General features: G+C 33.9%; 2 protein-coding genes across 2 annotated transcripts; both read right to left on the bottom strand.

Moving 5' to 3' along the window:
* Nucleotides 1-19: 19 nt before the first annotated feature.
* Nucleotides 20-1,006, bottom strand: LOC142230821 (uncharacterized). The gene has a single exon (XM_075301446.1). It carries the CDS (start codon nt 1,004-1,006, stop codon nt 20-22), a length of 987 nt encoding a protein of 328 aa, XP_075157561.1.
* Nucleotides 1,007-1,124: 118 nt separating this feature from the next.
* Nucleotides 1,125-7,896, bottom strand: LOC142230820 (uncharacterized). Its single transcript, XM_075301445.1, has 5 exons — nt 6,511-7,896; nt 6,318-6,459; nt 3,568-5,308; nt 2,841-3,065; nt 1,125-1,764 (listed from the first exon to the last, which is right to left on the bottom strand). The coding sequence occupies exons 1-5, from the start codon at nt 7,894-7,896 to the stop codon at nt 1,125-1,127; spliced, it is 4,134 nt and encodes a 1,377-aa protein (XP_075157560.1).
* Nucleotides 7,897-16,561: the final 8,665 nt, after the last annotated feature.

Genomic DNA, 16,561 nt, shown 5'->3' with positions numbered 1-16,561 from the left:
GACGTGCGGAAATTCACCACTATTCAAAATCCAATTTGGCCAGCTTCGATATTGGTCTTTTGAAAATTCCATCTTGTGTTTTTACATCTGCAGATCTAGCTACACCATCACTTCCACAATAGGTTTCCAATATTCTGCCTCGTTTCCATTTTGATCTGGGTAGATTACTGTCACAGACAATAACAAGATCCCCAATTTGAAGTTTTTCTGAAGGCACACACCATTTAACCCTTCTGGTTAGATCTGGCAAATATTCCTTTAACCATCGCCCCCAGAAGCCATTCTTTAAATTTTTTAAAATGCGCCATTGTTTTCGCAAATTCACCAAACTGGCATCGAACGCCGCGGGAGTTTGTGTTGAGTTGGTGGTTCCAATTAAAAAATGGTTGGGGGTAAGGGGCTCAGGATCGTTTGGGTTTAAAGGCAAGTGTGTGAGTGGTCTAGAATTCACAATATTTTCTGCTTCCAACAGTAGGCTTTGAAAAACTTCGAGTTTCGGATCAAGACCACGCAACAATACTTCAAGAGATTTTTTAATGGACTGTATTAAGCGCTCCCAAGCTCCACCAGCGCTGGGATCCGCAGGGGTATTAAAGATCCATTTTATTCCGAGTGAAGATAAAAAACAATTAATTTGATTATGATCCAGAAAGTCTTTTTCGTTTCTTAATTCTTTCTGCAGACCAACAAAGTTTTTCCCGTTGTCACTTCTCACTTGCAAAGGAATTCCTCTTCTATTCATAAAATTTCTTAAACTTAAAATGAAAGAATCGGTAGATAAATCTGCAACTATTTCCATATGAACAGCTCTTACAGTCAGGCACGTGAATAATGCCACATATCTTTTTTCTGTCGACCTTCTTATTTTAATATTAAAAGGCCCAAAGATATCCACTCCGGTATAAGAAAATGGACGCACAAATGGTGTAACTCTATCAATAGGTAAGGCTGCCATTACCGGTTGCGAGGGTTTCGCTTTTCTTAGTTTGCACGAATTGCATTGCATTTCAACTGACCTTAGTATGCTTCTTATTGATGGAATCCAAAATTTTTCCCGAACATCACAGATTACCTTTGCGGAATTTTGATGACAATTTTTCCGATGATAGTATTCCACAATACTATCATCGGCTATATCGGTGCCCTTTAGGAAGTATTACAGGGTTTCTTGCTTGTTCTGAAAGGCAAGTCGCATTTTGAAGACGGCCATTGGCTCGAATTATGCCTTTTTCGTCCAGAAACGGTAATAACGTCAATAAAGGGCTTGATTTCGAAACAGGCTTTCCTTTACTTATATCTGAATATTCTTCCCAAAAAGTTTCTTTCTGAATCTGTATCAAGATGAGATTTTCGGCTTCGGATATCTCTTCAGCAGACAACTCATGTCTAAATATTTCGTCACCGTGAATAACTCGACGAGTGTTGTTGATGAATCTTAATATCCAAGCTACTATCCGGCGTACCTTGATATATTTGGAATTACCGTTCACAATCTTTTCTAAGATGCTAGGAGATTCTATTGCAGCACACGTCATATGTTTTTGTTTTAACTCTTCCTTACATCTGTCAGATATTCCCAAAATATTACATTCGTTAGGCCAATCGAATTCCGATTGAATAAGAAATTCAGGTCCGTTTTTCCATTCATCTTCAGGGTCATATTTAAACGGGAAATGGGCTCTCGTTGCTTTATCTGCTGGGTTTTTTGAAGTTGGACACCAACGCCACTGAGATTCATATGAATATTCCAAAATTTCGGATACCCTATTTTCGACATATTGCTTGTAAAGGGTGATTCTTTTGAGGTTAGGATTTTCATGCATTAGTATTTGACAGATCACGTGGGATTTCAGACATGGTGTCAAAGAGAAAGATGCTCAGTATGGTTTGACATTTCATCATGAATAGACTTACTAACGAGCAACGCTTGCAAATCATTGAATTTTATTACCAAAATCAGTGGCAGAAAATCCGCTTTTTTATCGACAAATTTTGTTCAGCGATGAGGCTCATTTCTGGTTGAATGGCTACGTAAATAAGCAAAATTGCCGCATTTGGAGTGAAGAGCAACCAGAAGCCGTTCAAGAACTGCCCATGCATCCCGAAAAATGCACTGTTTGGTGTGGTTTGTACGCTGGTGGAATCATTGGACCGTATTTTTTCAAAGATGCTGTTGGACGCAACGTTACGGTGAATGGCGATCGCTATCGTTCGATGCTAACAAACTTTTTGTTGCCAAAAATGGAAGAACTGAACTTGGTTGACATGTGGTTTCAACAAGATGGCGCTACATGCCACACAGCTCGCGATTCTATGGCCATTTTGAGGGAAAACTTCGGAGAACAATTCATCTCAAGAAATGGACCGGTAAGTTGGCCACCAAGATCATGCGATTTGACGCCTTTAGACTATTTTTTGTGGGGCTACGTCAAGTCTAAAGTCTACAGAAATAAGCCAGCAACTATTCCAGCTTTGGAAGACAACATTTCCGAAGAAATTCGGGCTATTCCGGCCGAAATGCTCGAAAAAGTTGCCCAAAATTGGACTTTCCGAATGGACCACCTAAGACGCAGCCGCGGTCAACATTTAAATGAAATTATCTTCAAAAAGTAAATGTCATGGACCAATCTAACGTTTCAAATAAAGAACCGATGAGATTTTGCAAATTTTATGCGTTTTTTTTTAAAAAAAAGTTATCAAGCTCTTAACAAATTACCCTTTATTTCATTTGGTCCGATCTGATCCAACTTAACACTGTACGAGAATCTGTCCATAAAAAACATTTGTCAAATTCTATCTCATGGCATTCTGCTATGGTTTTCTTTAATCGGGCTGCGTACACCGCTCCTTGTAGTTCCAGCTTTGGTATTGAATGAAATCTCAAGGGGGCGCATGCTGTTTTGCCAATAATAAAATTTATTGTTATGGAATTATCCTCATATTCTATTCGCCAGTAAGCCACAGCAGCTACTGCTTGTTCACTCGCATCACAGAATATGTGCAGTTGGATCGATTTCCTTTTACGCCATCCATCGAGGGATTTCAAAGCATTCAAGTTTTTTGCACTGAAAAAACAGTGAACCCACCAGGAAAGATAACTTTCGATTAATTTTAGAAAATTTTGAATTTTTTTAGAAAATTTTAACTAAACAGTATTACAAGCGCTGGCATCACTCCGATATGGTAAAAATAAGTAAATATTTTTCGACAAATTCAAGAAATTTTATTAGACATAACTAAGTTTTTGCACTTGTTAAAGAAAATTTTGTAGTTTTAAGAGAAATCTTGGAGTTCAAAATTGCAAGAATGTCTTTAGTGCCATACGAAGTTCATGATGGACACATTTTTGGTAAAATTTACAAATTTAAGGAAATAATGAACTATTTTGTGAGAAATACGAAATTAGGAAACCTTTATGCTTTATTTTTGTATAATTTTTTCTTGTGTTTTAGTTCATTTAACTAACGTACGCAAAAAATTATTTGAGTAAAGTAAACTTTTTCCAAACATAATGATTCTATGAACTAATATAAAGTTAAATTGGCTTTAGTGAAATAGAGAGTTCACTTTTTTTTGAGTGTGATCTGTTGCAACCATTGTTTGAATTTTGAATATATAGTTTCCGGCAATTTCTCGTCCCAACCAATACCATTCTTCCATGCTTCCTGCATCAGTATTTTGGAACCGATCATATAATTTGCAACAAACCCAAATGGGTCAAACACCGACATAGCTATGCAGAGTAATTCTCTTTTTGTGGGTATTCGTTTCAAGTTCAATACGTCCTCTGGAACTTTATGAAATTTTAATATGAACGTAAACTTGTCATATTTTGGCAGCCAATGCATTCCTAAAATCCTTTCTGCGGTTTTTCCTACATTCACCGAATCATTTTGCATTTCAATACCTAGTTGATTCGCCACAAAATCTGAGTTGGTAACAAAATTGTGCATTTCAAAACCACCAGCTTTATGTATTTCTATCTCGGATCGAACCACTTGAACAGCTTCCATTTCACTTTCAAAGCAATCTACAAAATCATCCACATAGTGCTTATCCTTAATTGACTTGACAGCTCTAGGAAAAGAATCAACAAATTGTTCAGCGTTTTTATTTTTGACATATTGTGCAATTGTTGGAGAACACGTAGCTCCAAATATTAAACATTGCATCACATAGCTTCGTACTGGCTTTGATGGGTCCCCTTCCCTCCATAGGAAACGCTGTGCATCTTGGTCCGATCTCTTAATGCATATTTGATGAAACATCTCTTTCAAGTCGCCGCAAACAGCTATTTTTTCTTCTCTGAATTTAAAAAGAACTTTTAGAAGGGGTTGGTTCAAGTCGGGTCCAGCAATTAAATTTTTATTTAAAGATACTCCATGGGTTTCAGCCGCTGCATCAAAAACTAATCTCATCTTTTTCTTGTTCGGATTCATGACACCGAAATGAGGCAAATAAAATGTTTTACTGGTTTTCATATTCGCTTCTTCTTCCTCCATAATTCTTGCGTACCCTTTCTGTACATACTCATCGATTTTGGCGCAATATTCTGTTGCATATTTGTAATCCTTTTGCATTTTTCGCTCAACCGTAAGCAATCGTTTAAACGCCATTTCGTAGGATTCCGGAAACAAAACGTTATCATTTCGCCACAACAAACCCGTTTCAAATCTATCTCCATACTTCCTAGTACTCAAATTCAAAATGTCTAATGCTCTTTGGTTATCTCTGGAAACCAATGGTTTCACAGGAGTCTTGATTCCGAAAGTTTCTTGGCCAAAATAATCTCTCATCATATTATCCAATTCATTCTGGGACCTTTCTTCATTTTCTGACCTTTTAACATGACATGAAATGTATTTTGATTTTGGTTTATCAACTGGCCCATATATTATCCACCCAAGTCTCGATTTTGCAGCTATGGGTCCAGAAGGAGAGAGTACTTTAGGTGTATCGATCGTGACTGTCAAATATGCATGCGCCAGACTTATAATCATTTTTGGTTTTATATTAGTGTATCCATGTAAATTAACTCCAGGAAGATTAAGTTGTTTAGCTTCTTCAGATATCTCGGACGGATTAAAAGTTTGAACTGGTAAGTTCAGTTTCGAGGTAATATAAACATTCCTCATTGTGTACTTGCTTGAGTCTTGTTCTATCCCACTTATTTTGACTGTTACAACCTGTGTCTCTTCTCTAGAAACATGGTTGTTTATCCACTGTAATTCCAAAGTATCTTTTTGTCCAGTAATTTCTAGGCTACGAGCAACCTGTTCGTCAATCATAGACACATTGGCCCCATCGTCTATAAACGCATACACGCAAAGAAAAAAAACGTTTGGAAAACGTGTACCGAAAATGTTTTTCTTTTGTTAGAGTTTTTTGAATTGCTTCGAAAATTGTAAACTTTTATCACCAAAAAAATTCGTTTGTTACAAAATTATTATTTCTTCAATAAAAAAACTTATTTTTGAAACAACAACACAGTCCATTTCGTTTATATAAAACACTGTTCTTTTCTGACTTTAGGTGTTTAATAAGACACATTTTACAGTTCAAAATGTAATATACTACAATGTAATGTTGAACATTTTTTCGGAATCTTCCGAACATATCTGGAATATATGTAAAAAAAAAAACTTTGGTCGAAGCAGGGATCGAACCCACGACCCTTGGCATGCAAGTCGGACGTAGCAACCACTGCTCCACGGTGCCAAACAAAATGTTTGTTTCTGTTGAATAAACTTTGTTTATTCGGTTCGTGGGCGCCGCAAGCTATGCTATATAAATATAACTTATATGGATATTTATCTATTGATGACCATAACAGGTACATAGCTCAGTGGTTAGTGTGTTGGCTTACAAAGTGCATGGTCCACGGTTCGATTCTCCGTCCAGGCGAAAGGTAAAAAAAATTAAAAATTTATAAAATCGTATAATTTCTTCTACATTGTTGGTATTACAGGAAAAGGTGTTAAGAACTAAAAAACCTCGTGGATGTGAGAAAGATGTGAGGGAAAATGCAATTAGCAAGAAAACATTTTTTTTGAGTTAGTTTTTATGAAATTGTTTTTACATCCTGGAAAAGAATAAACGTTTATCACAAAAAGTATATGCTTTTCTTCCAAATACACTTCCTTACATCGAAAAGCAAATGAGAAACGAACTGTGCTTGTCTAAAATTTCGTTTGGGAGGAAAGAATTATTTTTTTGCGTGTAGATAATTTCTGAGGTCGTGGGACCAAACACTCTGACAGGAATTACTTGGAATAAAACCGAACAATTTCTAGGATTTATTTCAGCAAGACAATTACGGCCTAATGTTTGCTGGGAAGAATTTGGCTGTTCTACGCCATCGTTATTGGTCAAGTTATTAATCTGAGTTATATTATTCTGGTCCTTATGTAATAGTCGATGATGGAACCGCATACAAGAGTTTATGTCACATTTTTTCTTCTTAAAAAATTTTGAAGATTGATGGTTTCCTTTTAGACATATAAAACATACTTTAAATAATTTAGCCTTTTGCCATCGAATTTCCAAAGGCAGTTTTATAAAATCGCCACATTCACCTAACGATTTGCAATGTTTTGAGCATAAAATGCATCCTTTACTTTCAACAGACGCGCTAGTACAAGCAAACTTTTTAGATCGTTTATCATTCTCGGTCGAGGTGATGGGCAGAGAGTCAGCTACCATGTTGATGATTTTTCCTTGATCATGTAACCACTTGGAAAAATCAAGAATAGTTGGGGCACTTCCCAAGCTTAGACATGTTTCGGCCCAGTGAATTCTCTTTGACACCGGTAATTTCGATATAAGCTCGCTTAAAAGCATTGGATTTGCCAAATGAAAATCTCCCCCTACTGACTGCAAAAATGTTGTCATATTTGTCACTTTTATAGAAAAGTTCAGGAGGCCATCGAAATCAGTTTCTTTTATGTTGGGAAGCACTCGCACCTTTTGAATTTGTGACTTTATCAACTGGTCTGGCCTTCCAAAGGTTTCCGCCAAAACGTCCAAAATTGCTCCTACATTTTTAGAGTTTGTTAAGAGCGATTCTACCGTTTCACGAGCCTTTCCATATAAAGATTCACGTAAACGCATAATATTATGCAAATCAGAATACTGAAACTCTACCGTAGTGCTATTGAAAGATTCAATAAAAGTTTGCCAATCTTCAGGTGAGCCCGAAAATTTTGGCAAATCATATATTTTCTTATGACGATGCAAATTGGCGTTATTGTCCTGAGGCAATGGAGTAAATGAAATATTACCTCCCGACGTCGTAGGATACGGCATAGCACGTGAGTGATTTAAATATGAAGAATCATTAGCAATTTGGTATGGATATAAACACGGACCTGTACGTACGGATGTTAACGTTGGCATTGTATATTGGCTAAAGTTTGGTATATTCGATTGGAATGACGTAGTTGAAGTTGTATATGTATTGTCGAATGTTGTATTAAATTGTATCTGGGATATAGCTGGGTTTGAAATATTATAATTCGAGTCGGCAAGATGGGTTAAATTTCCCATATTTGATGGTGTTGATATTGCATTATTCGCGTTCGAGAAACTCACCCGCATTTCATTGTTAGATGCATTATTTTGAAACTCACTTCTTAGAGATGAAATCGTGTCTCTAATTTGTACATTGTTGCTTTCAACCATTGATTGCATTGCGTTAATTTGCCTTAAGAAATTTGACTGCATTTCCTCCATTTGTCTTGCAAATCGTGCAGATATTTCTTCTACACTATCTATTGTTAATACTGGCTGTTGATTATTTCCATCGCCAGAGCCTTGTCTGTGGGATTCAGGATGGCCTTTTGAGCCGGAACTCTGATCTTGACTGACGTTACGTTGTGGAGATCTTTCCAAAGGCATCTCAATCGACGTAGATTTTCCACTCCTAAGAAGCATATAGAATAAACTTCGCTGGGACTCTCAAACGGCAAAGAGAGAACGACAAATGATCATCAAACTTCGCTGGAACTCTCAAACGGCAGAGGGAGAACGACAAATATTTTATATTATCCTTACACAAAGATATAACCCAAACGTCAATGTTCACATTTATGATTTCCAAATTAACTCTTAGATTATCTGGATTTCTCACAAGGCAAAAGAGAAATCAACCAGATTTTCCTCGGAATTCTTTCAATTTGAATAAAAATGTTATTAATGTTGCCAAAAAAAAAAAAAACCAAAGGGCCTTTGATAAACAGGAATTGTTCAATTCGTTTATTCACTAAAAATTACAATAAATAAATTATATGTAATACAAATTAAATTAAAGAACTTACAATTGTAGACCCTTCCGCAACATTGAAAATTCAAACACAAATGAAAAAGTAATAGAGAAAATTAAGTTTCAATAATTTCAAAAACAAAGTCTACTACGATGAAAACTAATTTATATAAGTACATATGTTCAAATAAAGAATTAAAAAACCAGTATAACAAACCTACTATAACAAAAAATAATACTACGGTCAAATCTGTATATAACATGTTTTTTGATTTTTCGTGTACCGTGCGATATATTTTCACAGCAGGTCAAGTTTTAAGATAAATGATAAACTTTTTGCGAATTGTATAAACTTGCACAAATTTAATTGGTGATGTGAAAAGTATCAATGTTATTTTCCAATTTCAAGATCAATTTCTTCCATATGGCTGTTGTTTCCATGCTTACCTATTTTGTTTGGCAACTTTTGATTATCTTCAAACCATTTTTGGATGGTATCAACAATTTTTTCTTCTTCACTATCGCCGTAAACATACATTCCGTTTAAAGTTATTACACGAACTGCTTCTGTATTACGATTAAAATATGTTCAAGTGCATTTCCAAAAATTTGTGTATTATTATTTTTCTACAACTGATTTTGGTTGTTTCCTACTTTAAGATTAAAGTTAATCAACTTGTTGATTTATGATATCGGACATATTAAATTCTAAGATTTCGATTAACATATGGAATTTTTTTGGGGAGATATTACCAAGGGCCGCAATATGTTTGATATGACGATTATACATTTCAAGGTCAAAGCTGCAAATAACATTTAAACACGAACTCATGTTCACGGACAAAAAATATGTATTTGGAAATTAAATCAGTATAAAATATTTGGCACAAATACAGAAATAAAATTGTGACTAAATTTTCTATAGAAATACAATTTTGACTAAATTTTCCATAGAAATAAAATTTTGACAAAATTTTCTATAGAAATGAAATTTTCACGAAATTTTATAGAGAAATAAAATTTTGACGAAATTTTATAGAGAAATAAAATTTTGTTGTTTATGATTTCAGCTTAAAACCATGCATTGACTAAACTACAAGTGTAGCTTAACCAACAGAGGAAAATTGGTTGAAGTTTAGTCAATGCATGGTTTTAAGCTGAAATCAAAAACAACAAAATGATTGAAGAATAAACCAACAATAACAAAACGAATGAAGAAAAAGGAAGCACGCTCAAAACAAACCCAGCCAGCTGCACTCAAATCGATGATTTGACAGTGGCAAAGGAAAAGAGATATGTTTGTACAAATTTGTTGATAGTTTTGCTGCAAGTAGAGGATGCTGATGAGGAATGTGGTAATTCCGAAACAGCTGTACATCCAACAATCTTGCATTCGATAGGGCTTTGCCCAAATAAATTTGACAAACATTATATTCCTCTGTTGGTTAAGCTACACTTGTAGTTTAGTCAATGTATGGTTTTAAGGTGAAATCAAAAACAACAAAATGGTTGAAGAATAAACCAACAATAACAAAACAAAACGAATGAAATAAAATTTTGACAAAAATTTTCAATAAAAATAAAATTTTGAAAAAATTTTCTATTCAAATAAAATTGTGACAAAATTTTCCATAGAAATAAAATTTTTACAAATTTTTCCATAGAAATAAAATTTTGCAAAAATTTTCTATAGAAATAAAATTTCGACAAAATTTTCTATAGAAATAAAATTTTGATAAAATTTCCTTTCGAAATAAAATCTTGAAAAATTTTTCTACAGAAATACAATTTTGTCCAAATTTTCTATAGAAATTAAATTTTGACAAAATTTTCTATAGAAAAAAAATTTTGACAATTTTTTCTATACGAAAATTGACAAAATGTTCTATAGAAATGAAATTTGAACAAAATTTTCTATAAAACTAAAATTTTGACAAAAGTTTCTAAAGAAATAAAATTCTGGCAAAATTTTCTATAGAAATAAAATTTTGACAAAAGTTTCTAAAAAAATAAAATTTTGACAAAATTTTCTATAGTAATAAGAAATAAAATTTTTGACAAAAGTTTCTATAGAAATAAAATTTTGATAAAAGTCTCTAAAAAAATAAAATTTTGACAAAATTTTCTATAGATATACAATTTTCTATAGAAATCAAATGTTGACAAAAATTTTCCATAGAAATAAAATTTTGACAAAACTTTATATAAAAACACAATGACAAAATTTTATATAAAACAAGTATATACGGCCGTAAGTTCGGCCAGGCCGAAGCTTATGTACCCTCCATCATGGATTGCGTAGAAACTTCTCCTAAACACTGCCATCCACAATCGAATTACTTAACTTGCGGTAACGCTTGCCGATGGCAAGGTATCTTAAAACCTCCTAACACCATCTTCCTAACACCATCTTCCATACGTGGTATATATTAAATCAAAAAAGATCGATCCAATACGTATATAATTCAGTTTGACAAAGTAGACATAAAATTTTGACAAAATTTTCTACAGAAAGAAAATATTAAAAAATTTTCTATGGAAATAAAATTTTCACAAAATTTTCTATAGAAATAAAAATTTTGACAAAATTTTCTATAGAAAGAAAATTTTGACAAAAATTTCTACGGAAATAAAATTTTAACAAAATTTTCTATAGAAATAAACTTTTGACAAAATTTTCTATAGAAATAAAATCTTGGTCGATTATTTTTGGCTCGAGTGGCAACTATGATTATGAACCGAATAAAATTTGAACAAAATTTTTATAGAAATAAAATTTTGACAAAATTTTCTATAGAAATAAAATTTTGACAATGATGAAAACTTTATTTTGAACCGAATAAAATTTTAACAAAATTTTCTCTAGAAATAAAATTTTGACAACATTTTCTATAGAAATAAAATTTTAGTAGATTATTTTTGGCTCTAGTGGCAACCATGATTATGAACCGATATGGACCAATTTTTGTGTGATTGGACCAATTTTGGTATGGTTGTTAGCGACCATATACTATCACCACGTTCCTACTTTGAACCCGATCGGATGAATTTTGCTCCTCCAAGAGGCTCCGGAGGTCAAATCTGGAGAACGTTTTATATGGGGGCTATATATAATTATGGACCGATATGGACCATGTTCCAAATTACAACCGGATTGGAAGAAATTTGCTTCTCTTGGAGACTTCGCAAGCCAAATCTGGGGATCGGTTTATATTGGGGCTATATATAATTATGAACCGATGTGGACCAATTTTTGCACGGTTGTTAGAGACCATATATCAATATCATGTACCAAATTTCAGGCGGATCGGATAAAATTTGCTTCTCTTTGAGGCTCCGCAATCCAAATCTGGGGATCGGTTTATATGGGCGCTATATATAATTATGGACCGATGTGGACCAACACCATATACCAAATTTCAGCCGGATCGGATGAAATATGCTTCTTTTAGAGGCTCCACAAGCCAAATCTGAGGGTCCCTTTATATGGGGGCTATACGTAAAAGTGGACCGATATGGCCCATTTTCAATACCATCCGACCTACATCGATAACAACCTCTTGTGCCAAGTTTCAAGTCGATAGCTTGTTTCGTTCGGAAGTTAGCGTGATTTCAACAGACGGACGAACGGACGGACGGACATGCTTAGATCGACTCAGAATTTCACCAGGACTTAGAATATATATACTTTATGGGGTCTTAGAGCAATATTTCGATGTGTTACAAACGGAATGACAAAGTTAATATACCCCCATCCTATGATGGAGGGTATAAAAACAATGACAACATTTTCTATAGAAATAAAATTTTTACAAACTTTTCTATAGAAATAAAATTTTGATCATATTTCCTATAGAAATAAAATTTTGACAAAAATTTTCTATAGAAATAAAAGTTTGACAATAAATTTCTATAGAAATAAAATTTTGACAAAATTCTCTGTGAAATAAAATTTTCTGTGAAATAAAAATTTCACAAAATTTTCCATTGGTAAAAAATTTGAAAAAAAAATTCTATAGAAATAAAATGTTGACAAAATTTTCTATAGAAATAAAATTTTGACAAATTTTTATATAAAACAAAATTTTTATATAAAATCTTATGTACCCACCACCATGGATTGCGTAGAAACTTCTACGAAAGACTGTCATCCACAATCGAATTATTTGGCTTGTGGTATCTTAAAACTTCTTAACATCGTTTTCTGAATTGTGATTTAGTCCATACGTGGTATATATTAGACAAAACAGGTATGTATTGATACGTCTACAAATAATTATGAATCGATATGGACTTTTGCACGGTACGTAGAGAGCCAGAATTGAAATATTGGGGTCGCTTATATGGGGGCTATATACAATTATGAACTTGATATGGACCAATTTTTTTGTGAGTGGGGATCGATTTATATGAGGGCTATATATAACTATAGACCGATATGGACATAGTTAGGCATGGTTGCTAACGGCCATATATTAGCACAATGTACCAAATTTCAACTGACTCGGATGAAATTTGCTCCTCCAAGAGGCTCCAAAACCAAATTTCGGGATCGGTTTATATGGGGCCTATATATGATTATGGACTGATATGAACCACTTTTGGCATGGTTGTTAAATATCATATACTACCACCACGTACCAAATTTCAACCGGATCGGATGAATTTTGCTTCTCCAAACGGCACCGGAAGTCAAATCTGGGGCTCGGTTTATATGGGTGCGATATATAATTATGGACTGATATGAACCAATTCCTGCATGGTTGTTGGATACCGTATTCTAACATCACGTACCAAATTTCAACCGAATCGGATGAATTTTGCTCTTCCAAGGGGCTCCGGAGGTCAAATCTGGGGATCGGCTTGTATGGGGGCTATATATAATTATGGACCGATGTGGACCAATTTTTGCATGGTCAATAGAGACCACATACTAACACCATGTACCAAATTTCAGCCAGATCGGATGAAATTTGCTTCTCTTAGAGAGGCTCCGCAAGCCAAATCGGGGGATCGGTTTATATGGGGGCTATATATAATTATGGACCGATATGGACCAAATTATGCATGGTTGTTAGATACTATATACTAACACCATGCATCAAATTTCAACCGAATCTGAAAAAGTTTGCTCTCCCAAGAGGCTCCGCAAGCCAAATCTGAGCGCCGGTTTATATGGGGGCTATACGTAAAAGTGGTTCGATATGGCCCATTTTCAATATCGTCCGACCTACATCAATAACAACTACTTGCGCCAAGTTTCAAGTCGATAGCTTGTGTCGTTCGGAAGTTAGCGTGATTTCACCAGACGGACGAACATGCTCAGATCGACTCAGAATTTCACCACGACCCAGAATATGTATACAGAATATGTTATGGGGTCTTAGAGCAATATTTCGATGTGTTACAAACGGAATGACAAAGTTAATATACCCCCATCCTATGGTGGAGGGTATAAAAATATGGGAAACATTTAAATCTGAAGCAATTTTAAGGAAACTTCGCAAAAGTTGATTTATGATTTATCGCCCGATATATATGTATTAGAAGTTTAAGAAAATTAGAGTCAATTTTACAACTTTTCGACTAAGCAGTGGCGATTTTACAAGGAAAATGTTGGTATTTTGACCATTTTTGTCGGAATCAGAAAAATATATATATGGGAGCTATATCTAAATCTTAACCGATTTCAACCAAATTTGGCAGGCATAGCTACAATGCTAATTCTACTCCATGTGAAAAATTTCATTTAAATCGGAGCAAAAAATTGGCCTCTGTGGTCATATGAGTGTAAATCGGGCAAAAGCTATATATGGGAGCTATATCTAAATCTGAACCGATTTCAACCAAATTTGGCACGCATAGCTAAAATTTCAACCAAATTGGGGTAAAAATCTGGCATCTGGGACCGTATTAGTTCATATCGGGCGAAAGATATATATGGGAGCTATATCTAAATCTGAACCGATTTCTTCCAAAATCAATAGGGATATATTCTGAGCCAAAACACATACTTGTGCCAAATTTGAAGTCGATTGGACTAAAACTGCGACCTAGACTTTGATTACAAAAATGTGTTCACGGACAGACGGACATCGCTATATCGACTCTAGAGCCCACCCTGTGCCAAAGACACCATGTGTCTATCTCGTCTCCTTCTGGGTGTTGCAAACATATGCACTAACTTATAATACCCTGTTCCACAGTGTGGCGCAGGGTATACAAATTGACAAAATGTTCTATAGAAATGAAATTTTAACGAAATTTTCTATAGAAATAAAATTTTGACAAAAGTTTCTAAATAAATAAAATTTTGATAAAGTTTTCTATAGAAATAAAATTTTGACAATATCCCAGCAAAAAATTTGGAAGTTCTTCTTAAGGCACAACATTAAAAGCACTTCCAAAAATGTCCTCCCAAAGATGTTCTTTATTTTAACTGCACAGGAAGTTCATTTGAGTCATTTTTTATATTTTTAATGGGAAATTTAAATGTTTATTGTTTAAAATAGGTTAAAAACAGATTAAAAATTAATAGAATGGTGCAAATTATTTAAATTTTGCCGAAAAAAATGCTAATTCTTTTCTAGAAAAATTGCGAATTTTTGAAAATATTTGATGTCAAACGTTCCAGACAAGCGTTGTAATGCATTAAAAATCATAAAAAAATTAAAAAAAAAAAAATATATATATATTTACTATTCGTCAAAATATCACAAATTTTCTTTATTCACATCCAAATCACTTGATTCGCATCACACTTTAAGAAGTGATACAAATTCAATGCAACGTCTGTTGAAAGTGTGGACATCCGTACTATGACAACCCCATGTTAAAATCAGGGATCCGGAGCGGAGCGGAGCGTGGAGCGGAGCGGAGCAAGCCCTTTTTTTGCCGGAGCGGGAGCGGAGCGGGAGCGGCATTTCTAAAATCCGGAGCGGAGCGGGAGCGGAGCGGTTTCCAAATGAAAAACCGCTCCGCTCCGAATAAAATATTACTTGAATGAAATGTGTAACTTTGAAATTACTTAGTACTTAGCGTAGTGTGAGTAAACGTTTAAAATGTACGATATGTATTTTTGTACGTACGTACATTGGGGAAAACACAAAGTGTTTTTTAGTAATTGTTTTCAAAAACGGCAAATGTCAAAATATATCTCTAGTATGTGTTGTAAAAGTAACAACAGTACTTTCGATCAATTTCATCCCGTATTACTACAAAGATGTTTGTAAGGAACGCCAAATAAATGCAATTAAACAATCTTATTTATATTTAATTTTTTAGTTTTCTACACTGAAAAAAATATTGTCGTGAAGTCAAAGATTTCATGTCCTTCGAATAAGAATGCAAATGCAAATGCTTAACATGGAAGACGCATTTCTCTAAAATAAAGTTTTTTTCCTTGTCCAAAAGTCAATAAACTTTTGAATGAAGTTGTAATGTCCTTATAATAAAGTGATTTTACTTAAAAATGTGTATCATAACATGAAAGATAAAATTTTTGAGGTAAGGTCAACGTGACTTTAATAATTAAGAAAAATTCTTTAAAATTAATAAAATTGTATTTAAATTTGTTTCCTTTTTGCATCTTGCCTACAAAGCAAAAAATCGTTAAAAAATAAGACAAGTTTTTCAACACTTTATATTAAAGACGCTTGTTACTTGAAACATAGCATAATTTCTACTGGAAGTCGAGTCTTAATATGGAAAATAAAATTGTCGTTAACTCGTTTTTAAAGGATTTTGATAACAACTGACGAAAAAAATCTAAAAAAAATTAAAAATTAGCATTTGCTTCCTAGAAGCAAGTACATAACCCCCAAATTTAAAAGAGAATTGCGTCTTTAAAGTATCCTTACTTGTATTCTCCGCTTCTTTGGCTCGGAATTAATACCCAAACTGTTAAAGTAAAGACAAAATCTTTGGAACCGGGCATGCGTTTTTTCAGTGTAAGGACATTCATATTTGCTTTACTATTGTACTATACCCTAGCATTCTCTTATTTCTGATATTAGTTCTCGAAAATTTAATTAAAATTATGGATAGTTTCAATTTTGGTTGAAAAATATGCGCATATACATTTATTTTAATTTTTTCTCACATTGAAAACTAATGACTTGATTTTATTATTGTATGTTATCTACGTTTTTGAGAACGAACATTTCTTAAAAACGCTGTTCGAAAATGTATTTTTACAATAAAGGGGAAAAAAGCGAAATTAGGTAACACTAGATCTGAGTAAGAATATTCGTAGGTATACCACGGACTGATTTCGATGGAGGTTGTTGCAAACATACACTG

The sequence above is a fragment of the Haematobia irritans genome, chromosome 3 (genome assembly GCF_050003625.1).
Source record: "Haematobia irritans isolate KBUSLIRL chromosome 3, ASM5000362v1, whole genome shotgun sequence".
Taxonomy (NCBI): Eukaryota; Metazoa; Arthropoda; class Insecta; order Diptera; family Muscidae; genus Haematobia; species Haematobia irritans.
The sequence above is the reverse complement of the archived record's forward strand: the minus strand, read 5'-3'. Positions and strand labels throughout refer to the sequence as shown.

Bases quoted from the DNA above. Each gene is read 5' to 3' on its own strand.
- LOC142230821 (XM_075301446.1), bottom strand. From the start codon at position 1,006: ATGCAATGCAATTCGTGCAAACTAAGAAAAGCGAAACCCTCGCAACCG.
- LOC142230820 (XM_075301445.1), bottom strand. From the start codon at position 7,896: ATGCCTTTGGAAAGATCTCCACAACGTAACGTCAGTCAAGATCAGAGT. The intron at 6,460-6,510 runs GTATGTTTTATA...AAATTTTTTAAG, and splicing joins AAAAGGCTAAATTATTTAAA to AAGAAAAAATGTGACATAAA. The intron at 3,066-3,567 runs GTGAACTCTCTA...CTGTTTTTTCAG, and splicing joins CAGATCACACTCAAAAAAAA to TGCAAAAAACTTGAATGCTT.